Source organism: Petaurus breviceps, unplaced genomic scaffold (genome assembly GCF_028583685.1).
Source record: "Petaurus breviceps papuanus isolate PSGF00001 unplaced genomic scaffold, PetGlider_PUasm1.0 140, whole genome shotgun sequence".
Lineage (NCBI taxonomy): Eukaryota > Metazoa > Chordata > Mammalia > Diprotodontia > Petauridae > Petaurus > Petaurus breviceps.
This window is the reverse complement of record NW_027185698.1, coordinates 53,814,380-53,838,818: the sequence shown is the minus strand read 5'-3', so window position 1 is coordinate 53,838,818 and position 24,439 is coordinate 53,814,380. Positions and strand designations below refer to the sequence as shown.

Below are 24,439 nucleotides of genomic sequence, written 5' to 3'. Positions count from 1 at the left end.
TCTTTTCTTTTCTTTTCTTTTCTTTTCTTTTCTTTTCTTTTCTTTTCCTTTCCTTTCTTTTCTTTTCTTTTCTTTTCAGAGAGGGGAAGGTAGGGCAATTGGGGTTAAGGGACTTGCCCAAGGTCACATGGCTAGTTTTGAGTTAAGTTTCTGAGGCCATATTTGAACTCAGGTCCTCCTGATTCCAGGGCTGGTGCTCTATGCACTGCACCACCTAGCCTCCCTGTAAGTCATGTTTTCAATGATGCTTTTTTTAAAAAGTAAATTTTATTGATTCTTTTTTGTTGTTGTTGGCATTCAGTCATTTCAATCACATACAACTCTTTGTGACCCCATTTCAGGTTTTCTGGGCAAAAATAATATAGTAGTTTGCCATTTCCTTCTCCAGATCCTTTTACAGAAGAGGAAACTGAGGCAAATAGGGTTAAGTGACTTGTCCAGGGTCACACAGCTAATAAGTGTCTAAGGCTAGATTTGAACTCAGGAAGATGTCTTCTTGACTATAGGGCCAGCTCTCTATTAATTGCACCACCTAGTTGCCTCTTTTGTTTTTACATAACTTTAATTTCTGAATACATCCACTCTGCTATCTGGTAACTGAACCGTCTCTTCTTATAAAGAAAAAAAAATAATTGAGCAAAAATAAGTGAAACAGTACCTCTGACAATGCATGCAACACCCTGCTCTCCTATTCTCCTGCCTCTCTCTCAAGAGGAAGGAGGCATTATGCTTTGTTTTATGCTTTACAGGGGTTCATCAGGTCCTCAGAGTTTTACTTCCTTTTAGTTATCTTTTCTCTGACATCATTTTAGACATTCTATATACTATTCCTCTCATCCTGAGGTTTTTCTCATTATGCCAGATCTGCTTCCCATTTGTTCAGTTTAAGGAAAAATTCAGTCAGCATGACTATCAAGACTATGGCATTGGTCAAGCCCTTATTTCTTGTTATAAGACCTTTCCAGAACCGTGTTGAGCTCCATGAAATCAGTTAGCACTATGGGTATTGAGCAATTTTTTTCCCCTAGATGCATTTGGAACTTAAAAATAACCTTTCTGGGTTCTACTGACTCTGCCAGCATCTGAAACTTTAACGGACTAGTTCCCATATTCCCCTGGTATGCTAACCCTCAAAAATTGCCCTAAGAATGGAATTACATTAAGAGTGGGGTGGCCCAGCAAACAGTGCAGGGGTCCTATTGCTTGGAAGCCTCCAGTTCTAGTCTTTTCAAAGGTATAGAATTTCTAGCTACTTTCGAATTTTTTCTTATTTCAGAACAGCTAAAGGGGGCAGCTAGGTGGCGCAGTGAATAGAGCACCAGCCCTGGAGTCAGGAGGACCTGAGTTCAAATCTGGCCTCAGACACTTAACACACACAAGAAAACCTAGCCATGTGACCTTGGGCAAGTCACTTAACCCCAATTGCCCTTCAAAAAGCAAAAAAAAAAAAAAGAACTAAAGTGAGAATAAAAAGCTTCTTTAAAAAAGTTTTTCCTTAAAACACATTTAAAGTCCAATAAAAAAATCAATCCAACAATGCAAGATATGTAAACAAGTAACAAAAACACACAAGACCAAAAGCTATTCCTCAGTAGAAAAGTATCAACAGATATGAAACAAACGATTCTCAAAAGAATTGGGCAGCTATGTGGTATGGTGGATAGAGTGCCTTGCCTGGAATCAGGAAGATCTGAGCTAAAATTCCACCTCAGATACTTCCTAGCTGTGTGACCCTGGGGCAAGTCACTTAACCCTGTCTACCTCAGTTTCCTCATCTGTAAAATAAGCTGGAGATGGGAATGGCAAACCACTCTAGCATCTTTGCCAAGAAAACCCTAAACAGGGTAGAAAAGAGTAAGACATGACTGAACAATAAACAACAAAAGCTGTTTCTCCATAGAAAATTATCAAAGGATATGAACAGTTTTCAAAAGAAGAATTACAATCCATTAACAATCATATATAATGCTCCAAATCACTACTAATAAGAGAAATGTAAATCCAGAAAATGCTGAGACATTACCTCCCACTCAGAAAACTGACAAAGATGAGTAAAGATCATGGATAGTCAATGCTGGAGCGATTGTGGAAAGAGGCACACTAATGCATTGTTGGTGGAGATGTGAGCTGGTATAACTATTCCCTTTATCTTTTGGAGTCATAGTTTGATCCATTCTAATTTTCAGGGAGTTCAATTCTTGAGTAAGATCTTTTCTAAGGCATTAATTCTCCTTGCCATTCTTTCCTTCCTAGCTCTTCTATTTTTTATTTATTTTTTTTTTGGAGGAAGGAAGGCAGGGCAATTGGGGCTAAGTGACTTACCCAAGGTCACACAACTAGTAAGTGTCAAGTCTCTGAGGTCGAAATTGAATTCAGGTTCTCCTGATTCCAGGACCAGTGCTCTATTCGCTGCACCATGTAGCTGTCCCTCTTTTTATTTCATATTTCATTTTTTCCATGTGGCTCTGATGCCCTACTTGGCCATGTTGTGGAGATACTCACTTCTTCACATTTACCCCCTTGGGTTTCTCTCAATCCAAGATATTTCCTTACTTGTGTTCAACATTTTTCTTTTGTTTACTCGTATCTCCAACCTTAGTTTAAAGACCGTGCTTAGGCTTATGCTTAGGTTAAACTTTACTCTCATACTCCAAGGTAGTATTGGCAGGCCTTGCTTGATCCCAAGTTTGGTGTTTTCTAAGTCTTGGCTCTGCCTTCTGAAGGAACAATCTGCCCTCGTCTTCTGCTGTGGCTCAAGACCATACTGCCTTGGATGCTGGGGCTACTTCAATGCTAGATTGAACTGGGGCTATTTGAATGCTGGTCTGGATCTGTCTCTGGACTTGGCAGGGCTCCCTAGGTATCCCTGCACTAGGTGATGCTCTGGCCCCATCTCCTAATATGGGACTATGCTATTTTGTACTTTGCCTTCTCCCTACTCTAGCTGGTTTAGTTTCACACTTCTAGAGTAATCTGACAGTCTGTTTGTACGGTCGTGGACTGAATGAAAGAGTTTGTAGCTAGTTCTCTATGATTTGTTTTATCATTGTTCCTTCTGCTGCATTTTTGGAGCTTTACTTGGGTGTGTGTGTGAGGGGAGGGCATGAATTTGAGCTCCTCTAGGTCCTGACAAACTTCCATCTTTCCATAATTCCCTGGTGAAATAATTTTGGAAAGCAATTTGGAATCCTGTGACCAAAATGTCCATATCTTTTGACTCAGAGATTTCTTTGCAAGGTGTATACTCCAAGGAAGTTGTCAAAAAGAAAGGCTTCATATACACTGAAATATTTGTAGCAACACTCCAATTCTAGCAAAGAATTGGAGAAAAAATGTCTATCAATTAGGCAATGGCTGAACAAATTGTGGTATGTGAACATAATGGAATACTACTGTGCTATAAGAAATGATGGATGTGATGAATACAGAGAAGTATAGAAGATCTACATGAACTGAAATAGAATGAAGTAAGCAGAGCTAAGAAAACAATATACTTGATGACTACAACAATGTAAGGGAAAGAACAACCAAAAAATAATCAAAATTGACTGCTACAAAATTCCAAAGAATAGGCTTGGCCCCAAAGAAGAGATATGAGAAGACAACTCTCTTCTTTCCTTCATGGAGATTAGAGTCCATCAGTATTAAATATTGCATATTGGGTCAGATTTTCAAAATTGGTTTTGCTGAATTTTTTCTCTTCTTTTTCTTCTCTTTAAAAAAATATTGTAATAGAGTGTGGTTGTCTAGGGCAGGAAAAGGGAGGAATTCTAGGTAATGAAAAATAAAAATATAGCAATAAAAAACCATTAAACAATCAACAACAGAAGATATTTTGCAAGGGTCTGTGGAGATGAGACTGGAGGAGAATCACTTGAAAGAGATTGTGACCTTCCCTGAGAATTCATATGGTGTAAAGGGAAAAATATAGGAACCCTAATCAGAAGGCTTGAATGAAAATCTTGGCTCAAATTCTTACTAGCTGTGTGCCCTCAGGCAGGTCATTCTACTTCTTTCACCTTGTCTTTCCCCATCTTCAAACAGGGGACAATAATACTTATACTGTTTATCCCATAGGGCTGTTGGGAGGAAAACACTTTTTTATAAAACCTTTAAAATGCTCATAAAACTGTGAGTTGAGATTATTGTTCAAGCTGAATAGAAGGGACATAGTGAGAAAGCCAACACACACCCATCCAGCGCCCTTCCATACCTGTATGGCTCCTCTTAGGTTGATTCCAGTTTCGATGGCGACATAGTAGGATGCTTGCAGAAATGTCCTCTGTAGCAGGAGGGCAAGAAACAAAAGCACAGCCAACACATAGGCGTTGGCAAGGAACTCTTCAGATGAGACAAAGTAAACACCGAGGAACTTAGTCTGTTGGTTGAAAAGCACAGTTTGGAAGTAAACATCATCACTGACAAGCAGCACCACTGTTAGGCAGACTTATGGGGCACTTTGCATAGTGGAAGAGGGCATGGACTGTCACTGATGGGAGTTGTCACAGATTTTCAGAGGCTATGCAATCCAATGTGTGTCTCAACAGAAATTCCCTCTACTACTTTCCTGAGAAGTCACAGAGAATTTGCTTAGAGATTTCTGTGATCTTAGAGTAATGGATCCTGATTTTAAATCTTGGTTCTGTGTCTTTCTACTCCAGGTAACATTGGTCAAGAAAGTTAGCCTCTCTGGGTCTCAGTTTCCTCATTTGTAAAGTGATGGGACTAGATGATTGCTAAAGTCCCCCCAGCTCTAGACCTGTGGCCATGACAATGACTAGGTGACAGGGAGCTCACTACCTCCTGAGGTAACCCATTGCAGACATTTACCACCCCCCTTTAACTCATGGTTTAATGGGCTTTTCTACAACTTCCACCCTTTGCTCCTAGTCTGCCCTTTGGAAACAGCCCTTCGGATAAATGGAAACAGCTCTAACGTCCCTCCCAAGTCTCTTTTTCTTTGGGCTGAACATCCTCACTTCCTTTAGTCAATCCATGTAAGGCATGGCATACAGTCCCTTCACCATCCTGCTTGTCCTGCTCTGTAATCCTCTAGCTTGCCAATTTCACAAAAGGTACCATCAGATATTGAGGGCAGCTAGGGGGCACAGTGGATAGAGTGCCTTGCCTGGAGTCATGATGACCTGAGTTCAAATCTGGCCTCTGACACTTACTATCTGTGTGACCACGGGCAAGTCACTTAACCCTGTCTGCCTCAGTTTCCTCATCTGTAAAATGAGTTGGAGAAGAAAATGGCAAACCACTCCAATATCTTTGCCAAGAAAACCCCAAATGAGGTCATGAAGACCTGGGCATGGCTGAAAATGACTCAACAACAACAACTCCTTCAAATGTAGGTGGACCAGGGAAGAATACAATAAGGCTCTTACCACTCTAGTTCCCGACACTCTGCCTCTTCCAATGCATCCTGCAATCCTGTGTCTCAGCATTGACTGTGGACCTTACTTATAATCCACTAAAACCCCTGAGACTGTTTTCACACAAGCTGCTGTCTAAGCTATGCTTTTCCTATCCTGTAGTTGTTCAGGATGCATATTTGTACTTGGGCTGATGGATAATGCCAACTAACCATTTCTATCTGATTAAAGGAAGGCCTAAGCTTGCCCTCCTCCCCTTGACATGTGGACCATAGGAGTGGGGCCAGATTTTCAGCCTGGGCCCTGGATCTCTGGGCTTGGACACTGCTGTGAGCAGTTTTGCTGCCAAGCCCGGGCCCCTGATAAAGCATCAGAGACACTGAGCAAATCACTGATTAGCTGAAGTCAGAGCAGTTGGAACAAGTCCCTCGATGTTTGCTATCTATTTTCTGTCATTAAAATGTATTCAGCCAAGATTGTTTTTCATACTAATAGAAAGCAATTGAGAGGGGCAGAGGAGTTATGGGTGCCCAAGAACTGAAAGCGACCAGAGAACACTTAGCCATACATTGCTCTCCCAGTGAAGCTAGTGGAAAGACATGTTCATTTTAGACAGAAGTCCCCTAGCCCCTGGTCTCCTATAATTCTATCATCATAACATAGCAGAAAGAATACTGCCTTGGGAATAGTAAGGTTCAGTTCCCAGCTCTGCCACTTAGGTATGTGACAGCAGGAAAATCCATCCCCTTCCCTTCCTGGGTCTCAGTTTCCTCTGCGGCAAAATGAGAGGATTGACCTAGCTGAACTCTTAGGTGGCTTCCAGCTTTGCCATTCTGGAGTCTAAATGTCCACTTCATGCTTCTGGTGTTTGATGCAGTCCTTAACTAGGTCCTGTTTGTAATAGGCAACCAAAAAAAAACAATTTTCTTGCTAAAGACATCAGGGAATAAGTTTCTTTCAGAGGCAGCATAGGCAGCTATAAGAAACACTTTGATCTTAGTAAACATGCACTCACAGACAGAACTACATCAATATTTGCATGAGGATGGAACAGTTTACTGCCTGAGAAATGACATTGAACTCCTTAGCTTTTAAATGAAAATCCCATTGAACAAAGTCAGGAGAAACAGGGCAAATGCATTCTCATCTTTAGCAGTCTCATGCTCACCAGTCTGCAGGAAAACCTCCTGCCCCACAATGTCAGAGGAAGGAGCTCCAGGCTCTCAGCTCTGTGGCACAGTATAATTCTGTTTACAATCAGTCAATTAGTCAATTAAGCAACAAGTATTTCTGAAGCACTTACAAATGCTAGGGAGTGTCTGAAGTGCAATGAGAGAAGTGAAAGAATCCCTGACCTCAGAAGGCTTACATTCTATCAGAAACAACATGAACACATAAAAGCATGTACATAAATAGATAAATTCAAGGTTATTTGGAGGAGAAAGCACTAGGAACTAGCATCTGGGAAGAGCTAATACAGAAAGATTTCATGAACTGAATTCTGAAAGAAACCAGGCAGAAGTGAGGATGGAGTGTATGCTGTGCATAGGATACAGCCAGTGCAAAGTCACTGAGGTGGGAGATGGAGTGATGGAGTGTTTTAGGTGAGGAACAGCAAGAAGACCAATTTGTCTAGAGCTCATGAAGGAAAGGGAAAAATTATATAAATATGGAAAGGAAGGTTATGGGCAAGTTTTAGAGGAGTTTTAAAGCAGAAGTATGTATGGAATGATTTTACATATATATATATTTGTATCTAATGGTAGCCATCTCTAGCATGGGGGGAGGGGGAAAGATGAAAAAAAGGGAAATTTAAATGATAGCTTTATTATATATTTTTAAAAGGAATAGCAAGTTATACATAATAGATTTGCAGCTTCATGTGCAATCATCTTTTTTATTATATTATGTAATGTAATGCTTGTTTTATTCCATAAATTAAAAATAAAATAGATGTTAAAAAGGAATTTAAATGCAAAACAGAAGGGTTTATATTTAATACTTGGAGTAAAAAGGGAAGATTGAATTTTTTTGAGACTGGGAATAATGTGGTCAGATCTGTGCTATTAGAGAATCACTGTGGTAGTTGTGGGGAAGATAGATTAGAAAAGGCAGAGACCAGTTAGGAGGCTAATGGAGTAGTCTAGGTGAGAGGTGTTGAGTACCTAGAACCCTTGTGAGTAGAAAGAAGGGGATAGATTCAAGAGTTGTGGAAATCCAATTGCTAAGGCTTGGCAGGTGATTGACTATGTTGGGTGTGGGAAAGTGAGGAGCCGAGGACAATGATGAGAGCTTGGAAAGGTGGGAGACATGGGGCAGGGAGATCCAAGTTTTCAGACATGTGAATTGAAGATATCCATGGTTTGAAATGTCTGCTATGCAGTTGGTGATGTGAGACTAGAGTCAAGGTAGAGAAACTGGGGCTAGGATGTATGCATCTATGAGTCATCTGCCTAGAGAAGATAATTAAGCTCATGGTAACTGATGAGGTCACCAAGTGAGAGAATATATAGAGAAGAGAGATCAGAATAGAGCTTTGGGAGACAGCTACCTCTACAGTCAACATGCATATACATGCCCATATATACATAATCAGGCCACATGCTCTGAAAGGGAGATTCCCCTTCAGGAATAGTAGGAACCAGACACCAAAGGGAAGTGACAGGTTCCTTATGAGGAATCATCCAAGTCCCAGAGAGAGAGATATAATTGGTGCTCTCCGGGCTCTTCCTAGCTCCCAGATACTCTCCCCAATGCACAGTAAAGATTAGTTGGGGGGAAAGGACAGAATCAGAACACAGGGAATCTTGGGGAAAAGCTGAGCTAGAGATAAAAGATAGTGAAACATGGTAAATAGAATGAAAAGATAGTGAAATCTGGAAGCACAGAGACAACCATTTCCTCAGTCTGTTTCAATGGAATCAGGGACAGATCTCTGACTGACTACCAAGGGGATAAAAGATGCCTGTCTTCTTTCTGGTTTGGGAACCAGAATCTAATTTTTTTTACTTGTACTGACACCAGACATCCCACTTACCCCATGTTTCTTCTCCTGTCTCTGCTTCTGACTCTATGAACTTTGCCACAATGCTTCTCACCCTGAAACATCTCTTTGTCTTTGAAATCCCTTTCTCCTCTGGATGAGTTTCTCTCAGAGCCTCCATTTCTGTGCTGTTTTCCCTCATTGTAATGTAATCTCCTTGAGGGTAAGGACTCTCTTTTTGCTGCTATTTGTGTCCTCAGCATGTGTAGCACAGTACATAGCACACAGTAAACACTTTAAAAATGTTTGTGACTTGACTGTTGGCTTGTCAGAGTCACAGACACATCACCTATTTTCCCCAAGTTTGGATCTTTTTTAAAAAAAATGCTAATTCCCAGGGGATGTCATTGGATGGTTTCCTCACTGGGCACAGACACAACTGGGAAGTTCATTGAAATGCAATCTAATAATCTAATGTCTGGGCAGGAAGCTCTGGACAGCTTTGGCCACAGGACCTTATTTGGGAGTCTGCAGTAGTGGGGCTCAGGGAGATGAAGCATCTTACCCAAAGTAACAAGGCAGTTGAATCTAGGCCTTATGAATTCATGTCCAGTGTTCTTTCCATAACACACTACTGGGGTATTGTTAAATGTCAGCTATAAAGCTGGCAAATCCTGTTTTATAAACAGTACAATGGAAAGACAAGGATCTAGGTTCAAGTGTGACCTTATTTGCAAGTTACTGAACCTCCTTGGGACTCAGTTTCCTCCTCTGTAAAATGAGAGTATTAGAATAACTGGCCTCATGTCTCTTTGAGCTCGAGAGCCTTATGGGTCAGAATTTATATTTAAAATAGTACACAGAGCAGTTTGGGCTAAGCTAGGGATAATCTTTTCTGAAGGCAGGCACACAGTTAGGGTGCCATCCATAGTTTTGACCATCACACTCCTGAATCTGTATTATTTTAAAATCCACACATTGCGCCCTTGTACAGAAAGTGCAGGGAATGGGGGGTATTCCTCTGTCTTCCTCCTGGCCAGTTGGGACACTGGGAAAGCGTCTTCTCCCCTCTAGGGAGATTGGGTGAGGCTGACATGTGGCAGCTGGAAGCAAACGATCTAGGCCAAGCATTGGAGGCTTTGTTCTCAGATGCTTCCTGCCTTATAGTGTCATGACAGATTCTGTGACAGGGTATGAGGAAAGATGAGCTGCAAATAGAGGCTTATTTGTGGGAGGGGACCTGATGATATTTACAAAAGGCAATCTTTACCCATCACACACACACATCTACTCACAGCTTTAGACACAGGAAGACAAAGGGACACAGAAAGACAAAGACACATTTATATTCTCTTTCTCTCCCTCCCTCCCTCCTCTTTCCTTCCCTCCCTTTCAGCCTTTCTTCTCACCTCTCCTTCCCCCCTCCCTAAGCCCTCAGAAGCATATTCCCTTGAATCAGCTTCTGACACTTCTTTTCTGAGCTCAGGCTCTAGTGGCAGATTTCAGCACTTGGGGCTGAGGATGAATTTAATTTCCCAGCATGTACTGCACGTGATGTTGGGGGAGTGAGTGATAAAGGACTTCTTGGCCCCTACATTCATCACACTGGGGAGGAAGGGAGGTGGGGGGGGCAGGGAGGTCAGAGGGGAGGAAGGAAGATCTGGCAGAGACATTGAAACCTCCAGTAATCCAACAACACAAGTGGCTTGTCCTTGCTGATGCCAAGGACAGTGTGCTATTGCTGGCCTGGAAACTGAAGTGAGACCAGACTGAGCTGTTTACAACACCAATGAGGTCTGCCCATAGGCCAAGGCTGCAGGGTGGAAAATTAAAGCTGTACTTAGGGAAAAATATTTCCAGGATCAATAGAGCAAATGAGCTAACATAGGTACAGAACTTTGTAAGCCTTAAAAACCTATAGAAATGCTAGTTATCGCAGTCATTGAAAGGAATACAGAGATTTTATCCAATCTCATTTAAAGATGAGGGAATAATAATAATGATAATTATGATTATCAACTTATAATAATGATAAATAATTATTATTTGGAGTTGGAAAGGACTTGAGAGGTCTTCTAGTCCAATCTGATTTTATAGGTAAAGAAATAATAATAGTAATTATTAATATTAATGGATAGTAAATAACAATTGCATTTATTCAGACTTTAGAGATCTTCTAGTTCAATTCCATTTTGCAGATGAGGAAATAATAATTAACTAATAATAAATCATTATGATTATTCAGAGTTGGAAGAGACTTCATAGGTCTCCTAATCCAATCTGATATGACAAATGAGGGAATGGAGGAGCAAAAAGAGTAAATGATTTGTCCAAGGGCACACATGTGACCTTGTAGCAGAGCCAAGATTCAAACTCAGACCTGTAATGTTAATGGGATTTAAGATCTTCCACACCCATTAATAGGCCTCATGCAGAGCCCATTAAAGGAAGCTTGCTGAGGAGAGGCTGGCTTATAGGAAGGCTTTCACACCTTTTACTAATTTCTAATTAGGCACTGAGTCAGGTTGCGATGCTTTCTGGCTCTGAGAAGTGTATATATACTCTGAGTTGGTATTTTGCTTTGGGGCCTAGCTTATGAGAAGGAACTTGTGATTTTCTGGTTGATATTTGAGTGATCATGTGTTCAGAGCTCCCCCACTGCTCAGATGTAAAGGCTCTCTCCATCCAGGGATGTATGTAAAGTGTATAGTTGATTCAGGCAGTCAGAGCCCTGTCTGTTGGTCTTTATTTCTCTGTATTTTCTCTGAAGTTCAGGGTACTGACTTTTCCCTTGAACTAGGGAATACAATTAGAAAAGATTGTTGACTTGCTAAACAGCTATCTTTCCTAATAAAGCAGATCTAAGAACCTGTGCTAGCAGCCATCCTGGGTATGTCAGTGTGGTTGCTGCTATAAGATCTTAGACTCCAAGTGAGTGCTGAGTCCACTACACCAATCTGGGGGAAGGAGAAAGAAGGGCTGTTGAGTACTGAGTGTGACACTGGCTAATCTCCTTCTTATGGACTGAGATATAAATGTTATTACATCATGGCATAATGGACAGAGTCAGAGTGAATAGGACTTGGAGTCAGGACCTCTTATCAGATCTTATCTCTGGCATTTAATCAGTGTTCGACCTGGGCAGGTCAGTTAGCTGTTCTGCACCTACTTTCTATGTCTATAAACTGAAGAGGTTCAATATAATCACCTCAAAGACCCCTTCCAATTTCACCTCTAGCTCTAGGATTCTGTGAAAGCCCTTCAAGTCTCTTTCCCCAGGGCCAGTTGGCTCCAAAGTGGACTCTCTGATGAAGAATAGAAACAGGGGTTTTCTAACATTAACCTATGGTAAATGAACAGAGACTGCTCAAAAAATCTAAATCTCTCTGGTTGGCTAGAAGTTCTGCCTTCCTACTCTAGTTAGGGTCATTCAGTCCCAGCATTCCAAAATTTGTGTGTGTGTCCCAAATCACGAAGAAGGATAGGATCCTACTTTTTATCATTCCTCTGTCTTTTGTGGAGCCCTTATAAAGTATGGGGTAAGCCATGATCCTCTGTTTTGGGGTGGTAGTAGGGTGGTGGTGTTGGTGATGGTGATAATGCAGCTGGGTGACATAATGGCTAAAACACTAGACTTGAGTCAGCTCCAATCCTGCCTCAAACACTTACTAGCCATGGACACTGAGCAAGACATTTAATTTCTCTCAACCTCAGTTTCCTTGCCTGTAAAATGGGGATATTAATAGTAGTTATTTCACAGAATTATTATAATTATATAATAATCGCTTTTATTCAGAGTTAGAAAGAACTTTAGAGATCTTCTAGTTCAACCACATTTTACAGACAATAGAATATCATAATATAAAATAATAACATATTATAATAGATATTATTATATGTAATGGTGTAATATATGCCAGGAACTTTCTAAAGGCTTAAAACAACCGAATAAATGTTAGCTATTATTATTAGGTAGCTATTATGCAGTAGAATTATTCCACTGCTCTTGGATCAGGTGCAGAAGTTGAAAATATATAACCTTTGAAAGCATCCAATATGCCCAAACAGAGGACGAGTCATTCCGCCTGGGAAATTAAATTTCCTATTCCCTGGTGGAGAATCTCTCTCTCTCCCCCCCATACCTCCTGTAGCGAGGCGTGGAGGATTAATCGTAACTCGGGCAAAACGAAATGTAATCAAAACCCTATGAGGATTAACTGCTGCATGAGGTTTAGGGCCTCATTAGACGGATAGCATTACATGAGGTTTAGCCATCAATTATTCACGTCGCTAATTACGTCTTTGGTCTTTGCTTTTTCTTTTCCCACTTGTTTGTGGTTAAGAGGGTAGAATCTCTTCCTCACTGGGAAAATGAGATTCCATTCCTCATCTGGAGTGGTGACTTTCCTATTTTATAATCAGCTGAAATTAATTGGCTGTAGAAAAAGTGGAGGAAAAGACAAAGGATCCAGATTAAAGAGGGGAGGGAAACTCAGGCACAGTCAGCATTTTTTCTCAGATTCCTTCCTCTGGCTCCAGATAATCGATGGTCCCGACAAAGCTCCGGTTTCAAAACAAAACACCAGCTCAGGACCTTTCACAGAGTAGGCTCTTAATAAGCATTTGTTGAATGAATGAAGGAATGAATGAATAAAACCATCCACGTCAATTTCTCTCTAAAACTCGGAGCTCTGTGAGATGAATAGTCCCTTTCAATTTCTAATCAGATTTACTCATAAGCTGGAAGAGCCCATAGAGATCATTGAATGAAAGTTTCATTGCTCTAGCTCTGGAAGGAACCTTGGAGGACAACCAAGGGGCTCGGTCCCCTTATTTTACATGTAAGGAAACTAAGGTCCAGAGATGGAAAGAGATTGCTTAAGGTCACATAAGCAGTGAACAGCAGACCTAGGATTTCACTCCAGGTTCTCCTATTCCAAATTCAGGGGGCTTTCCCCTATAACACAAGTTCAAAACCTTTGATTTACAGGAAACTGAGGGACTTGTTCAAGATTACATCATAAATTAATGAGAGAGGGGTGGCTAGGTGGTGCAGTGAGTGAATAGAGCACTGGCCCTGGAGTCAGGAGGACCTGTGAGTTCAAATTCGGCCTCAGACACAACACAAAACTAGCCGTGTGACCTTGGGCAAGTCACTTAACATCAATTGCCCTACCTTCCCCCCTCCAAAAAGAAAAAGAAAAACAAAACGAAAAACAGATTACAAAAAAAAAATTAATGAGAGAACCAGGATTCATACCCATATCGCTTGAGCCCCCATTGAGTGATCATTCTAGTGAATCAAATAATCAGAGCAGGATTTCTTAAAAACAGGATACCACATTTTTAGCATTAAGTTAGATGTTTATTTCTCTTTAGGACAGGTGTTCTTAACCTGTGGTCTATGAACTTTTTTTATAATTATATTTCAATACAATTGGTTTCTATTGTTATCTTACATATTTTGTTTTATGCATTCAAAATATGATTCTGTGAAGGGGATCATAGGCTTCACCAGACTGCTCAAAGGATCCATGACCCACAAAGGTTAAGAATCACTGCTGTAGAATTAAAGGCTCCAGAAATGGTGTCAGTAGTGGTCATGTTGGATTGGAGGAGGGAAGGAGGAGAGCATGGTCCTAGAATACAGAGTGGAGCTCCAGCCCTGCCAGCCCCAGGGAGACTCAGGGGCAGGGCAGCAGCTCAGACCAGGCAAGAAATAAATCTCTCTCAGACCTATGGAAACAGCCTTGAGGCTGTCATTTACTGCCCTGAGGGCCTGCTCCTTGCTGCAGTGCAATCATTTAAATCAAAACATCAGCAGGATGTTGAGGGGAAGGTTAGGGAGAGGGTGGGGGGACCTCAAAAGCTTGCCTCTAGAATGATTGTAAAGACCCAAAGAAAAAATGAGAATGGGAACTAGAGCTTTTTTATCCCCAGGATCATGCGGTTCAATAAACCTTTCCTGTATTTCAGACATTGCTTGGCGCTGAACATACATAGACAAAAGTCAGATGGTCTCTGGTTCAAGGTACTTACCTTCTGGGGGGGGGGGGGGAGAGAGAAGAACACATACACAGGAAAGCTAATACAAAATATATGACTGTAACCTGTGGTTCAGGACCAGCAAGCTCTAGAATCACACAAACAGGGGTCAATCTTTGGGGCAAGGGTATGTGTAGAGCCCCATACAAGTTTATACTCTTCTTTTGGCTTATGTTGCCTGCACCCAGCATTTATCATGGTCATGCCCAGGCTTCCATAGACATTAACAATAAAGTCCCCAGCTCCTGTATAAGCTTTCAAGGCAATAAATGCATACTGAGTAGGAGATATTTCACTCCATAGAAAATGTAGGAACTTCGAAGGACTCAAGTAAGCCATTAATGAAAGCAAAAAATACATAAACTATAAATTAGTCCTTAAACAACCTCTACATGGATAAAAAGACAGCAAACTCCCTCAGAATTAGAGGACTTGATAATTATAGAACACACACACACCATAGTTAGCCCAGGCTCTTTTCATGACAATATCTCCACCCCCCCCCAATTTATCTTTACATATAGTAAATAAACAAGAATCTTCATTCTAGATTGTTATTCTCTCCCCCTGCCCCACCCCGATCTGAAAATCCAACTATATGAAGTAATGAATAGAGTGCTGGACTTGGAGTCAGAAAGACTATCAGTTTAAATCTTGCCTCTTTTACACACACCTGCACATCTAACTCCTCCATGCCTCAGTTTTCACATCTACAAAATGGGGATAACAGCACCCACTTCCCAGGGTTGTTGTGAGAATACAGTGAGATAATTTATATAAAGTACTGTGTAAAACTTAATGTGCTGCATAAATATTGTTATTATTTCCACTCTGCCATCAAGCTATTATTTACGTTATTATTTCTACTCTACCATCATTACTTAAAAAGGAGATGGGCCAATTGTGTACCAAGAATGAGAGATGACAGACTCTCAACTGTTACATTTGTATCCTAAATATATCAAAGTAGCTGGGGAAAGCCCCCTAGTTGTTCTAGAGAGGATTTAAGGAGAAGGCATCAAAGAATTACAATCTGTGGGAGTGGTAGAAATACCTCTGTCAGTGAGAGCACAGATATAAAGCATTACCTGAGCATAAAGACAAATATTTAAAGCTCTGGTACCCCAGGAAGCAGCCCTTCCATTATTCGCCTGCCCCCCCGAGCATCAGGAAGGTATACTTATGCTGTGGGACCAAAGGATATCAAACAGCTCCTGCTCCAGTGACCGAGTATAGGTGCTCTGGACACCCCCAAATTAACTGCATCACTACTTTCCCTGCTCCCCAACAATATAGACCACCTCTTGGGAAATAATGCTGTTTCAAGACCAACCTGACCTGCTGTTCCCAAACAGATTTTAAAAAAGAAGAGATAGGACTTCTCTAGAAAGAAATGCAGCCCATGATATTAACAATAACTTAGCTTGGTGCTGTGGACTGAGCACTGCATTTATAGGATGGCCTGGGTTTGAATCCTGCCTTTACACCTTACTAGTTAGGTGACAGGGGAAAACCACTTAAACTCTCTAAATCTCCATTTCTTCATCTATAAAATAGGGACACCTGTACAACTGACCTCTGAGTTGGTCTGGGAGGAGCAATTGTGTTTTTGAAGGTAAAGTACTTTTCAAAATTTAAAGTGCTATATAAATACCAGCATCATCATCATCATTATTATTATTAAGCAAATTATGGTTCATTAAGTCTTCTCCTTATAACAGCCAGAGAACTGAGACTCTGAGATTGGATGTGACTTTTCCAAGGTCACATAGCTACTAAATGTCAGGGCTTTGCTTTGAACCCAAGTCACAGGATCATAGATTTACAGGTGAGAGGAATTTTAAAGGTCATCATATCCAACCCCCTCATTTCAGAGATGGGGGAACCGAAGTCTAGAGAAATGAAATGACTTATCCAGGGCCACACAGCTAGTAAATGAGGCAGGAATGGAACCTTGGTGACCTGATTCCAAGTTCAGATCTCTTTCCCCTCTACATCATGGTTGTTATATCACTACTTTTAGAAACTCCTTCCTCCCCCTTCTCTCCCCATGTTCTCCAGTATATTTAGCTGTGTGTCCTATAGTGGGTGGTTTAGGCTGGGGCTACTTACAGATCCACTGACAATCTCTTACAAAAGCCTTTCCACATTGAAGCTTACCCCTTTGGGTGAGGGAAAGGGCTGCACCTTTTTCCCTGCTCCTCGGAGAGGGCCATTTGGCTCACAGGGGTTTGCTTACCTTTGGCTGGAAGACTCCGTTTTCTTTCCCAAGGTGGTTGACAATTCCAAAAATGCACAGCGGCCCCGCAAATCCTAGGAAGTCAGCCAAGATCCGGAATGTGCTGCTGAGGACCAGCCTTCTCCCAAAGGCACGGCAGAGAGCACACCAGATGGCCCGGGAGCCCTGGGAATATCTGGAGCCCTTCCCCTGGTCCAGCAAGAAAACACAACAGCAAAGTCAGATCCCTCTCAATGGATGGCTCAAACTGTTCCCAGGAGATTGACCATGATCACCACCTCCCCAGACACCCCCCACCCCACCCCTACTTGGCTGTTGGTCCTCAACCACTGCAATAATAATGGCTTGATATACACAGAACTTGAAAGTCCCAATGGCTGCTGGCTGGTTCCTTGGACTTAAGTGAGCTTGCTAAGATTAAGAGGCCAGAACCTATTTTAACCACGGAGAACTGGGCAGCTGGAAGTATTTAGGTTGCCCATTTTAGTGGGTCAGTATCCATCTTTCCCTATAAGTAGGTTATGTATATATTGAGGCAACATGAAGGAGAGGCAAAAATAGACTGGATGGATGGGAAATCAGTAGTTGTGCCACTGGCTAGCTATGTGATCTTCCTGTCTTAGGGGTCAGTTTGCCCATCTGCAAAATGGGGATAATTATCTCTGCCCTGCCTACTTCTCAGTGTTAGATGGCTGTAAAAAAACAAAACTATTCCCAAATATGTGGAGGACTGTCATAAAGAAGAGGCATCTGATTTGTTCTGGTTGGCCCTAAGGGGGAATAAGTGGGAGCTGCAGAAAGGCAGTTACCACTACAAAAAGCTTTAGCACAAACAAAATCAATATAAACTAGGATTAGGAAAGAAACCGTCAATTGGGGGAAGACCTTCACATGAAATTACTCTGATAAAGGCCTGATCTCCAAAATTTATAGGAAATTGGCACAAATTTATGTCATGCCCCAAAGGTAAGTGGTTAAAATCTATGAATATAATCTGTAATAAATAACATAAATATAAATATATATAAAAGAAAACAAAAGGTAGATGATGAACTACATGAGGTAAATAGATGGTGCAGTGGCTGAAGTGCTAGACTTGGAGTCAGGAAGACCTAGGTTTGAATCCCACTTCAGATACTTCCTAGGCATGCAGTAGATGCCAAATAAATGCTTCTTGATATGTGACATCTTTCAACCACAGTTCCTTCATCTGTAAAATAAGATAATAATAGCACCCTACCTCCCAGGGTTTTTCAAGGCTCAAATAAGACAATTTATGTAAAGTATTTGATAAACCATAAACATGATATGTATGTTAGCTGTCATTATGTTTTAAAAATGCTCCTAATCACGAATAAGAGAAATGCAAATGAAAACAACTGAGTTTTCACTTCTAATCCAGGTAACTGTCAAGATTACAAAAGACAAAATAATCAGTGTTATTCAGAAGCCATGGGAAGAGTATTAGGCACACTAATACATTATTGGTGGAGCTGTAAATTGGTTTAACCACTCTGGAAAACAATTTCGAACTGTTAGGAAAATGACTAAACTTTTGACCCAGAGTGGGTTTTTGCCCCAGGAAAGTCAAAGGCAAAAAAAGACGCCTCTATATGCCAAAATAGTGATAGCAGCATTTTTATGAAATGGAGAATCCCGAAACAAAGAGCCTGTCTATCAATTAGATAATTTCTGAACAGTTTCCATGGTTTATGAGTGTAATAAAATATCACTGTGTTGTAGGAAACAATGAATAGAAAGAATTCAGAGAAACCTAGTAAAGCCTATATGAACTACTGCAGAGGAAAATGAGAACCAGGACAACTGTAGGCTCATAAACAACAATTAAGTAAAAGAAAAAAATGTTAAAAGAGGTCAGAACTGTTAGCAATGCAATGAGCAATCCTGACTCCACAGGAGTGATGCTGAAACTGACCTCACTCCTTTCAGCAGAGAGCTGGTGGATTATGGGCACAGAATGAAGCATATACTGTCAGACATAATCAACGTTTTATTTGCTTAACTGCACTTTGTTACATGGGAGGGTCCTACTTGGGGAAGTGATAGAATTGGGAAAAAGCAGTGATGAAAAAAGAAAAAAATATCAATAAAACAGATCCCAGTTTCATATAAAGAAAAAACTTTTTCTTAATAATAGATTAATAAATAATAATTAATAAAGTAAATATTAATATGACATTTAAGGTTTGCAAAGTTCTTTACAAATATTATCTCATTTATCTTCACAACCATGGGATGTAGGTACTGTTATTATCCTCATTTTATAAATGAGGAAACTAAGGCAGTCAGCAGTTAAGTGACTTGCCCAAGTCACACACCTAGAAAGTGTTGAGGCAGGATTTGAACTAAAATCCTCCTGACCCCATGCTTAGTTGCTTCTATTGAAGCTGTCTAAATTACCTCAAGGGATGAGTTCTCTACCACCTTTAGAGGGGATTTCTGCTCAGGTTTGGACAAGATGCCCTCCAAGGAAATGTTTGGGTCTGAAATCTGTTAATTCAGTGAAAGTCCTTTTTAATTAAGCTGTAATGGATTATGAAAATGGACTGAAGAACCCCCCTTCTGGGGCTGTAGGGCAAGTCTTTCTGAGGGCCTATTCTTCTGATGAGGACAAGGTCTATCACTGACCTTCTGGGCTTCAAAAGCCTCCCGGAGGCGCAGGTAGTTAGTTCGGGCCCTCATGGCAATGGGCAGCTTCCCGATGGCCTTCAGGTCAATGGGTTTCTTATGGGCTGTCTTGATGAAGGTATTCATCCACCAGTAGGTCCCCTTGGACAGCAGGTTCACAAAGGGCTGCAGGAAGCGTACACCCAGATCCTGGAGGTCCTCTGGTGGCTTCACCTCCTTGGGAGTCTTGAAGAACACATATCTCTGGGAAACACACATGCAGTGGGCAGTGAATGACCCTAGATGACCTTTACTCCCGTGCCCCAAATAAGCGAGATAAAGGATGCCAGGGCTTGACCTCTGCGATATGGGATGAAAAGGACCCTGGATCCTGAGTTTAGCACAGCTGAGCTCTAGTCCAAGCTTTATCACTTATTAACCTAATTAATAAATTTAGAGCTGGAAAAGACATCAGAGGCCACTCAGTCCTACCTACTCATTTCAGACCTAAGGAAACCAAGGCCCAGGAAAGATGAATGACCTGCCCAAGGGATATGAACCAGGGTCTTATGACTTTGAAGAAGTTACTTTGTATTTCTAAGTCTCAGTGTCTCCTGTAAAATGGGGATGAGATACTTGCATTACTATCCCATAGAGCTGGAGTTGTGAATAATCTATAAAATAACAGATTTCTTTGCAATCAGAAAAGCACTATGAGCTCTAGGAGTTATCACTAATGATATCTGGTCAAGGAGATTCATCACCTTCCTTGACCATGTATTTGTTCATTTATGTATGCAAGGCAATCAGGGTTAAGTGAATTGCCCAGGATCACACAGCTAGTAAGTGTTAAGTGTCTGAGGTCAAATTTGAACTCAGGTCCTCCTGACTCTAGGGCCGGTGCAATATCCACTGCACCACCTACCTGCACTCAATCATCTATTTCAATGCTTCATGATCTCCTGGGCCTACTTTTAATCAGTCTTGCTATGGTTTAAGCTGTTTTTACTTATCCTGTCCTCCAAAGAGGCAATCAGTGTACTGGAGTGGCAAAATTTGGAGATGGAGGATCTGGGTTCAAATTTGACTCTTATTAAATACTGCCTGTGTGACTTTGGGCAAGCAGCTTGCCTTATCTGGGCCTCAGTTTCCTCATCTGTAGAACAAAAGAGTTCAACTAGCTTACTTCTGAGCTCTCTATAAGTTTTAAATCTTATGATCTTACGAGTTATTCACTTGTCCTTAGAATCAAGGACATATACAAAGTGGGAAGAATAGTATAGACAGTGGAAAGAAGGTTGGATTTGGAGCTACAGGATCTGGGTTTGAAGCCTGACTATCACTTGCTGCCTCTGTGACCTTGGACAGCTCCTTGGGCATTCATTTCTTCTCAAAGAGAAGACCTCTAAGGTCCCTCTCGGGTATAAATCTGTGACCCATGATTTGGGTGTGACTTACCACTCATCCAGATTTCACTTCTCTGGGCCTCAGTTTCCTCTTCTGAAAAATGAGGGGACACAACTAAATAACCTCTAAGCTCTATTCTGACCCCAAATCTATGATCCTACAAATCCTCTCCTGTCCATATCTACCTGGGTATTTTTTTTTCTATAAACTAAAATTGAACTCTTCCAACTGTTTTTTTCCCCAAGAATGTTTGATATTCCCATCACTTTCCAATATCCCTAGTACTGTTTCTTCTGGCTCTTGTTAACCTCATCTAAAGGAGCCCAGCTGAGCCTAGATGGGGTTCCTGAGGTCAGAGGGACCTGGAGATGGAAGAATGCCCCAAGCCCAGGTCAGCTCTCTCACTGGAGCACCGATAGCAGAGCTCACAGGGCAGGCTGGGAGCTGCTTACCCTCACTCTGATGACATTGATTTCCACAGTCAGGAGCATTCCATAGAGGATGACCAGCAGCCCAGTAAGGCAGAAGCGGAGCTGAGAAAACCCAATTGCGTTGTCATAGAACTTGACAAACTTGATGGTCTTGGTTATGAAGGCCAGTGTCCAGTAAATCAACAAGGCTGAAATTGAGAAAAGGGAAACATGCATGTGTGGGGCCTTAAGTAGGAAGAGCTGTGAATCTCCATGTGACGGTGGGTGTAAGTCTGTGTGAATCTATGTTGTTGTTCAGTCATTTCAGTCAAGTCTGACTATTTGTGACCCCATTTGGGTTTTTTTTTTTTGAGGGAGGGAAGGCAAGGCAATTGGGGTTAAGTGACTTGCCCAAGGTCACATGGCTAGTACTGTTAAGTATCTGAGCTCAAATTTGAACTCAGGTCCTCCTCACTCCAGGGCTGGTGCTCTATTCACTGCACCACCTAGCAGCCCCTGGGGGGTTTTCTTGGCAAAGAAACTGGAGTGGTTTACCATTTGCTTTTTCCAGCTCATTTTACAGATAAGAAAACTAAGGTACACAGGGTAAAGTGACTCGCCCAAGGCCAGACAGCTACTAAGTGTCTGGTCTGAAGCCAGATTTGAATTCAGGAAGTTGAGTCTTTCTGACCCAATGCTTGGCACTCTATGCACTGTGCAACTTAGCTGCCCATGTGAATGCATGAGTGTGAATCTGTGTGTGATTATGGGTCTGTGTACAAATCTGGATTTCTGCAGTGTTTGTGAGTCTGCTGGTAGAGTTCATCTGTGAGTATATGTGAGAAGATGGTGGTGGTAATTAGAAGCAGGATTGAGATTGTAGAATGGATTGAGCACTGGACTAGGAATCAGGAAGATCAGTGTTCAAAAACCACATCAGATACTTATTAGCTCTATGATCTTGGGGGAGTCCCTGGACCTCAGTTTCCTCACCTGTAAAATTTTGAAATAGGACTTGATGACTTTTAAGGCCCCTTACATCTCTAAGTCTATAAATAACACAATCCTAAGTAGGCATAAGATAAAAATATTAATTAATGGATAAAGAACCAGGCTTGGAATCAAGAAGGCTTGGGTTCAAATCTGACTTTAGACACTTTCTGTCTGTGTAACCCATCCCACCTAATCTCATCCTTGGTGTCCTTTTCTGGAACTAGGAATATAATAGCCCCTAACTACTAATGTTGCTGAAGGGATCAGATAACATAGTTTATATAAAGTACTTTGGAAACCATAAGGTGCCAAATAAATGCAAGTTGTGGTGATGATGATGATGAAGTTGAGTGTGAGTCAAGATTCATTCTCCCACTGCCCCAATCAATCAATCAACCAACAAGTGCCTGTTTTGTGCCAGACACTGTACTAGGGCTGAGGATCTAAGAACAAAGAATGAAACAATCCCTAGTCAATAGAAGCTTACATTCTGCCCCCAGCCACCTTCTCCTTTAGCATGCATTATGTGTTACAGGCCAGTCTCCTGGGAGGGCAGTGGAAGAACTCCTGGAAGGAGCAGGATGAATCAGTTTTTGTTCCTTAGAAACTACCAACCCTTTTCCCAGGAGGTAATTTAGGTTATAAAAAGAAAATCTTAGTTACTCACTGTTTTGTTTCCCTGTGAATTAAAAAATAGACTCTCCAACATGAGCATGGTGAGGTGTTTTGGGTCAGTGAGTGCTCCCAGCTGATTGAAGGGTTTCTTAAGAAGCTGGACCTTGCCACCAGCCTGTATTCAACACTCTGCCCAGCCTAGAGACAGGAATGCTAGTACCCGTTTATGCAAATTACCTGCCACCCACACCTGATTAGCATGAGATGCCTGACTTTCCTTTGAGATTACTCAGAGGGAGTTAGATTTACACTGTGTGTATTGCATATATCTTGTATAATATGCATAATAATATATCCATATCACATGTTACCTGTATACCTATAGTATCTATATTACATATATGTATCATTTGTAGGGGAGTTCTGACAAGTGTTTAACAACTGACTCTCCAAAAAAAGCAGACAAAACATTTTTAAGTTTAATTTTTCATTATTAACATTTTCTCCATCACTTTCTTAAGTCTTCACTGGAGGTGCAAAACTCCCAAGTACCACCAAGACAGATTAAAATGCAATTGGGAAATGCTTAATGAAATAAATAAAAATATAATACAACATAGATAATGTTAGCTTGTGTTTTGGATGTCCGTTTGATAGACGTCCATTTCTATTTCATTTTAGCACTGCTGGCCTAGGTAACCAAGAAAACAATAAATTAAGCCCATTTGTGTTTGTATTTTTGCCAATTTCATGAGCCCCTTCAAGTTGGTTCCAGCACATCCCTGTATGCTACATACTACATATATACATATATACACATAGATACATACACACATGCTACATAAAGGTGGTGACCATTCTGCTGTCCTCTGACCCTCATCAGACTATGTTTGTAGCATTATTCAGACATGACACTGAATTGTGGTTTAGTTCTAGCTGCCATATTTAAGGAGGACAGTATAAACTGAAGGACACCCAGAAGAGGGTGACTAGGATGGGAAAAACCCTCAGGATCATGTCATGTTTTTTAATCCAAAGGGACAGGGACTTGGGAGGTAGGGAGAATGATATTATAACTATCATCAAGTATTCTAATGTCTGTCCCTTCTGTAAAGGTGGTACCAGACCTGTTTGGCTCAACCTCAGAAGGCAGAACTAAGAACAGTGGATGGAAGTTAGAGAGGCTCGCTTAGTCTTATGGAAGGACAAACTTCTAACAATTAGAACTTTTGCTTAAAGTCAAGTAGATGGCAGGTGGAGGAGACAGGATTTTAACTCATGTTATCTCCTTCCAAATCCAGCCCTCTTTTGGATCCCGCCTCAGAATTCTTCAAGTGAAGGCTGGATGACCATTTTAGGGGGAGTTTGCAAAAAGGATTCCTGACAACATATGGGCTAGAAAAGATGGTCTTTGAAGTCCTGTCAAAGTGAGATTATTCAGTTTAAAATAAAGAGTCCCAGACTGGGAAATAAACAGATCATGTAATCCTATAATAGGCTCTCAGATCTTTGTATCTCAGATTTTCCAGTCTGTGAAATGGGGAGAAAGAATCAATATCATAGAATTAGATCTGGAAGGGAAAGTGAAAATCATGTAGTCTGACCCTCTCATTTTGTATATGAAGAGAATGAGGCCAAGAAATTAAGTGACTTGTTCAAGGTCACAGAACCAAGATTCACACTCAGATCTTCTGACTCAAAACCCAGCACTCTCTTCCAATGTACCATGCTACCGTGTTTC

General features: G+C 41.2%; 1 protein-coding gene across 1 annotated transcript in view; it reads right to left on the bottom strand.

Moving 5' to 3' along the window:
* ABCC8 (ATP binding cassette subfamily C member 8) overlaps positions 1-24,439 on the bottom strand; it is a 124,552-nt gene that overhangs the window by 82,123 nt on the left and 17,990 nt on the right. Inside the window, exons 4-7 of the mRNA XM_069073238.1 lie at positions 21,133-21,299; positions 19,295-19,537; positions 16,646-16,834; positions 4,214-4,378 (exon numbers count right to left, since the gene is read on the bottom strand). Coding sequence (XP_068929339.1) covers positions 4,214-4,378; positions 16,646-16,834; positions 19,295-19,537; positions 21,133-21,299 — 764 coding nt within the window. The remainder of the gene's footprint in view (positions 1-4,213; positions 4,379-16,645; positions 16,835-19,294; positions 19,538-21,132; positions 21,300-24,439) is intronic.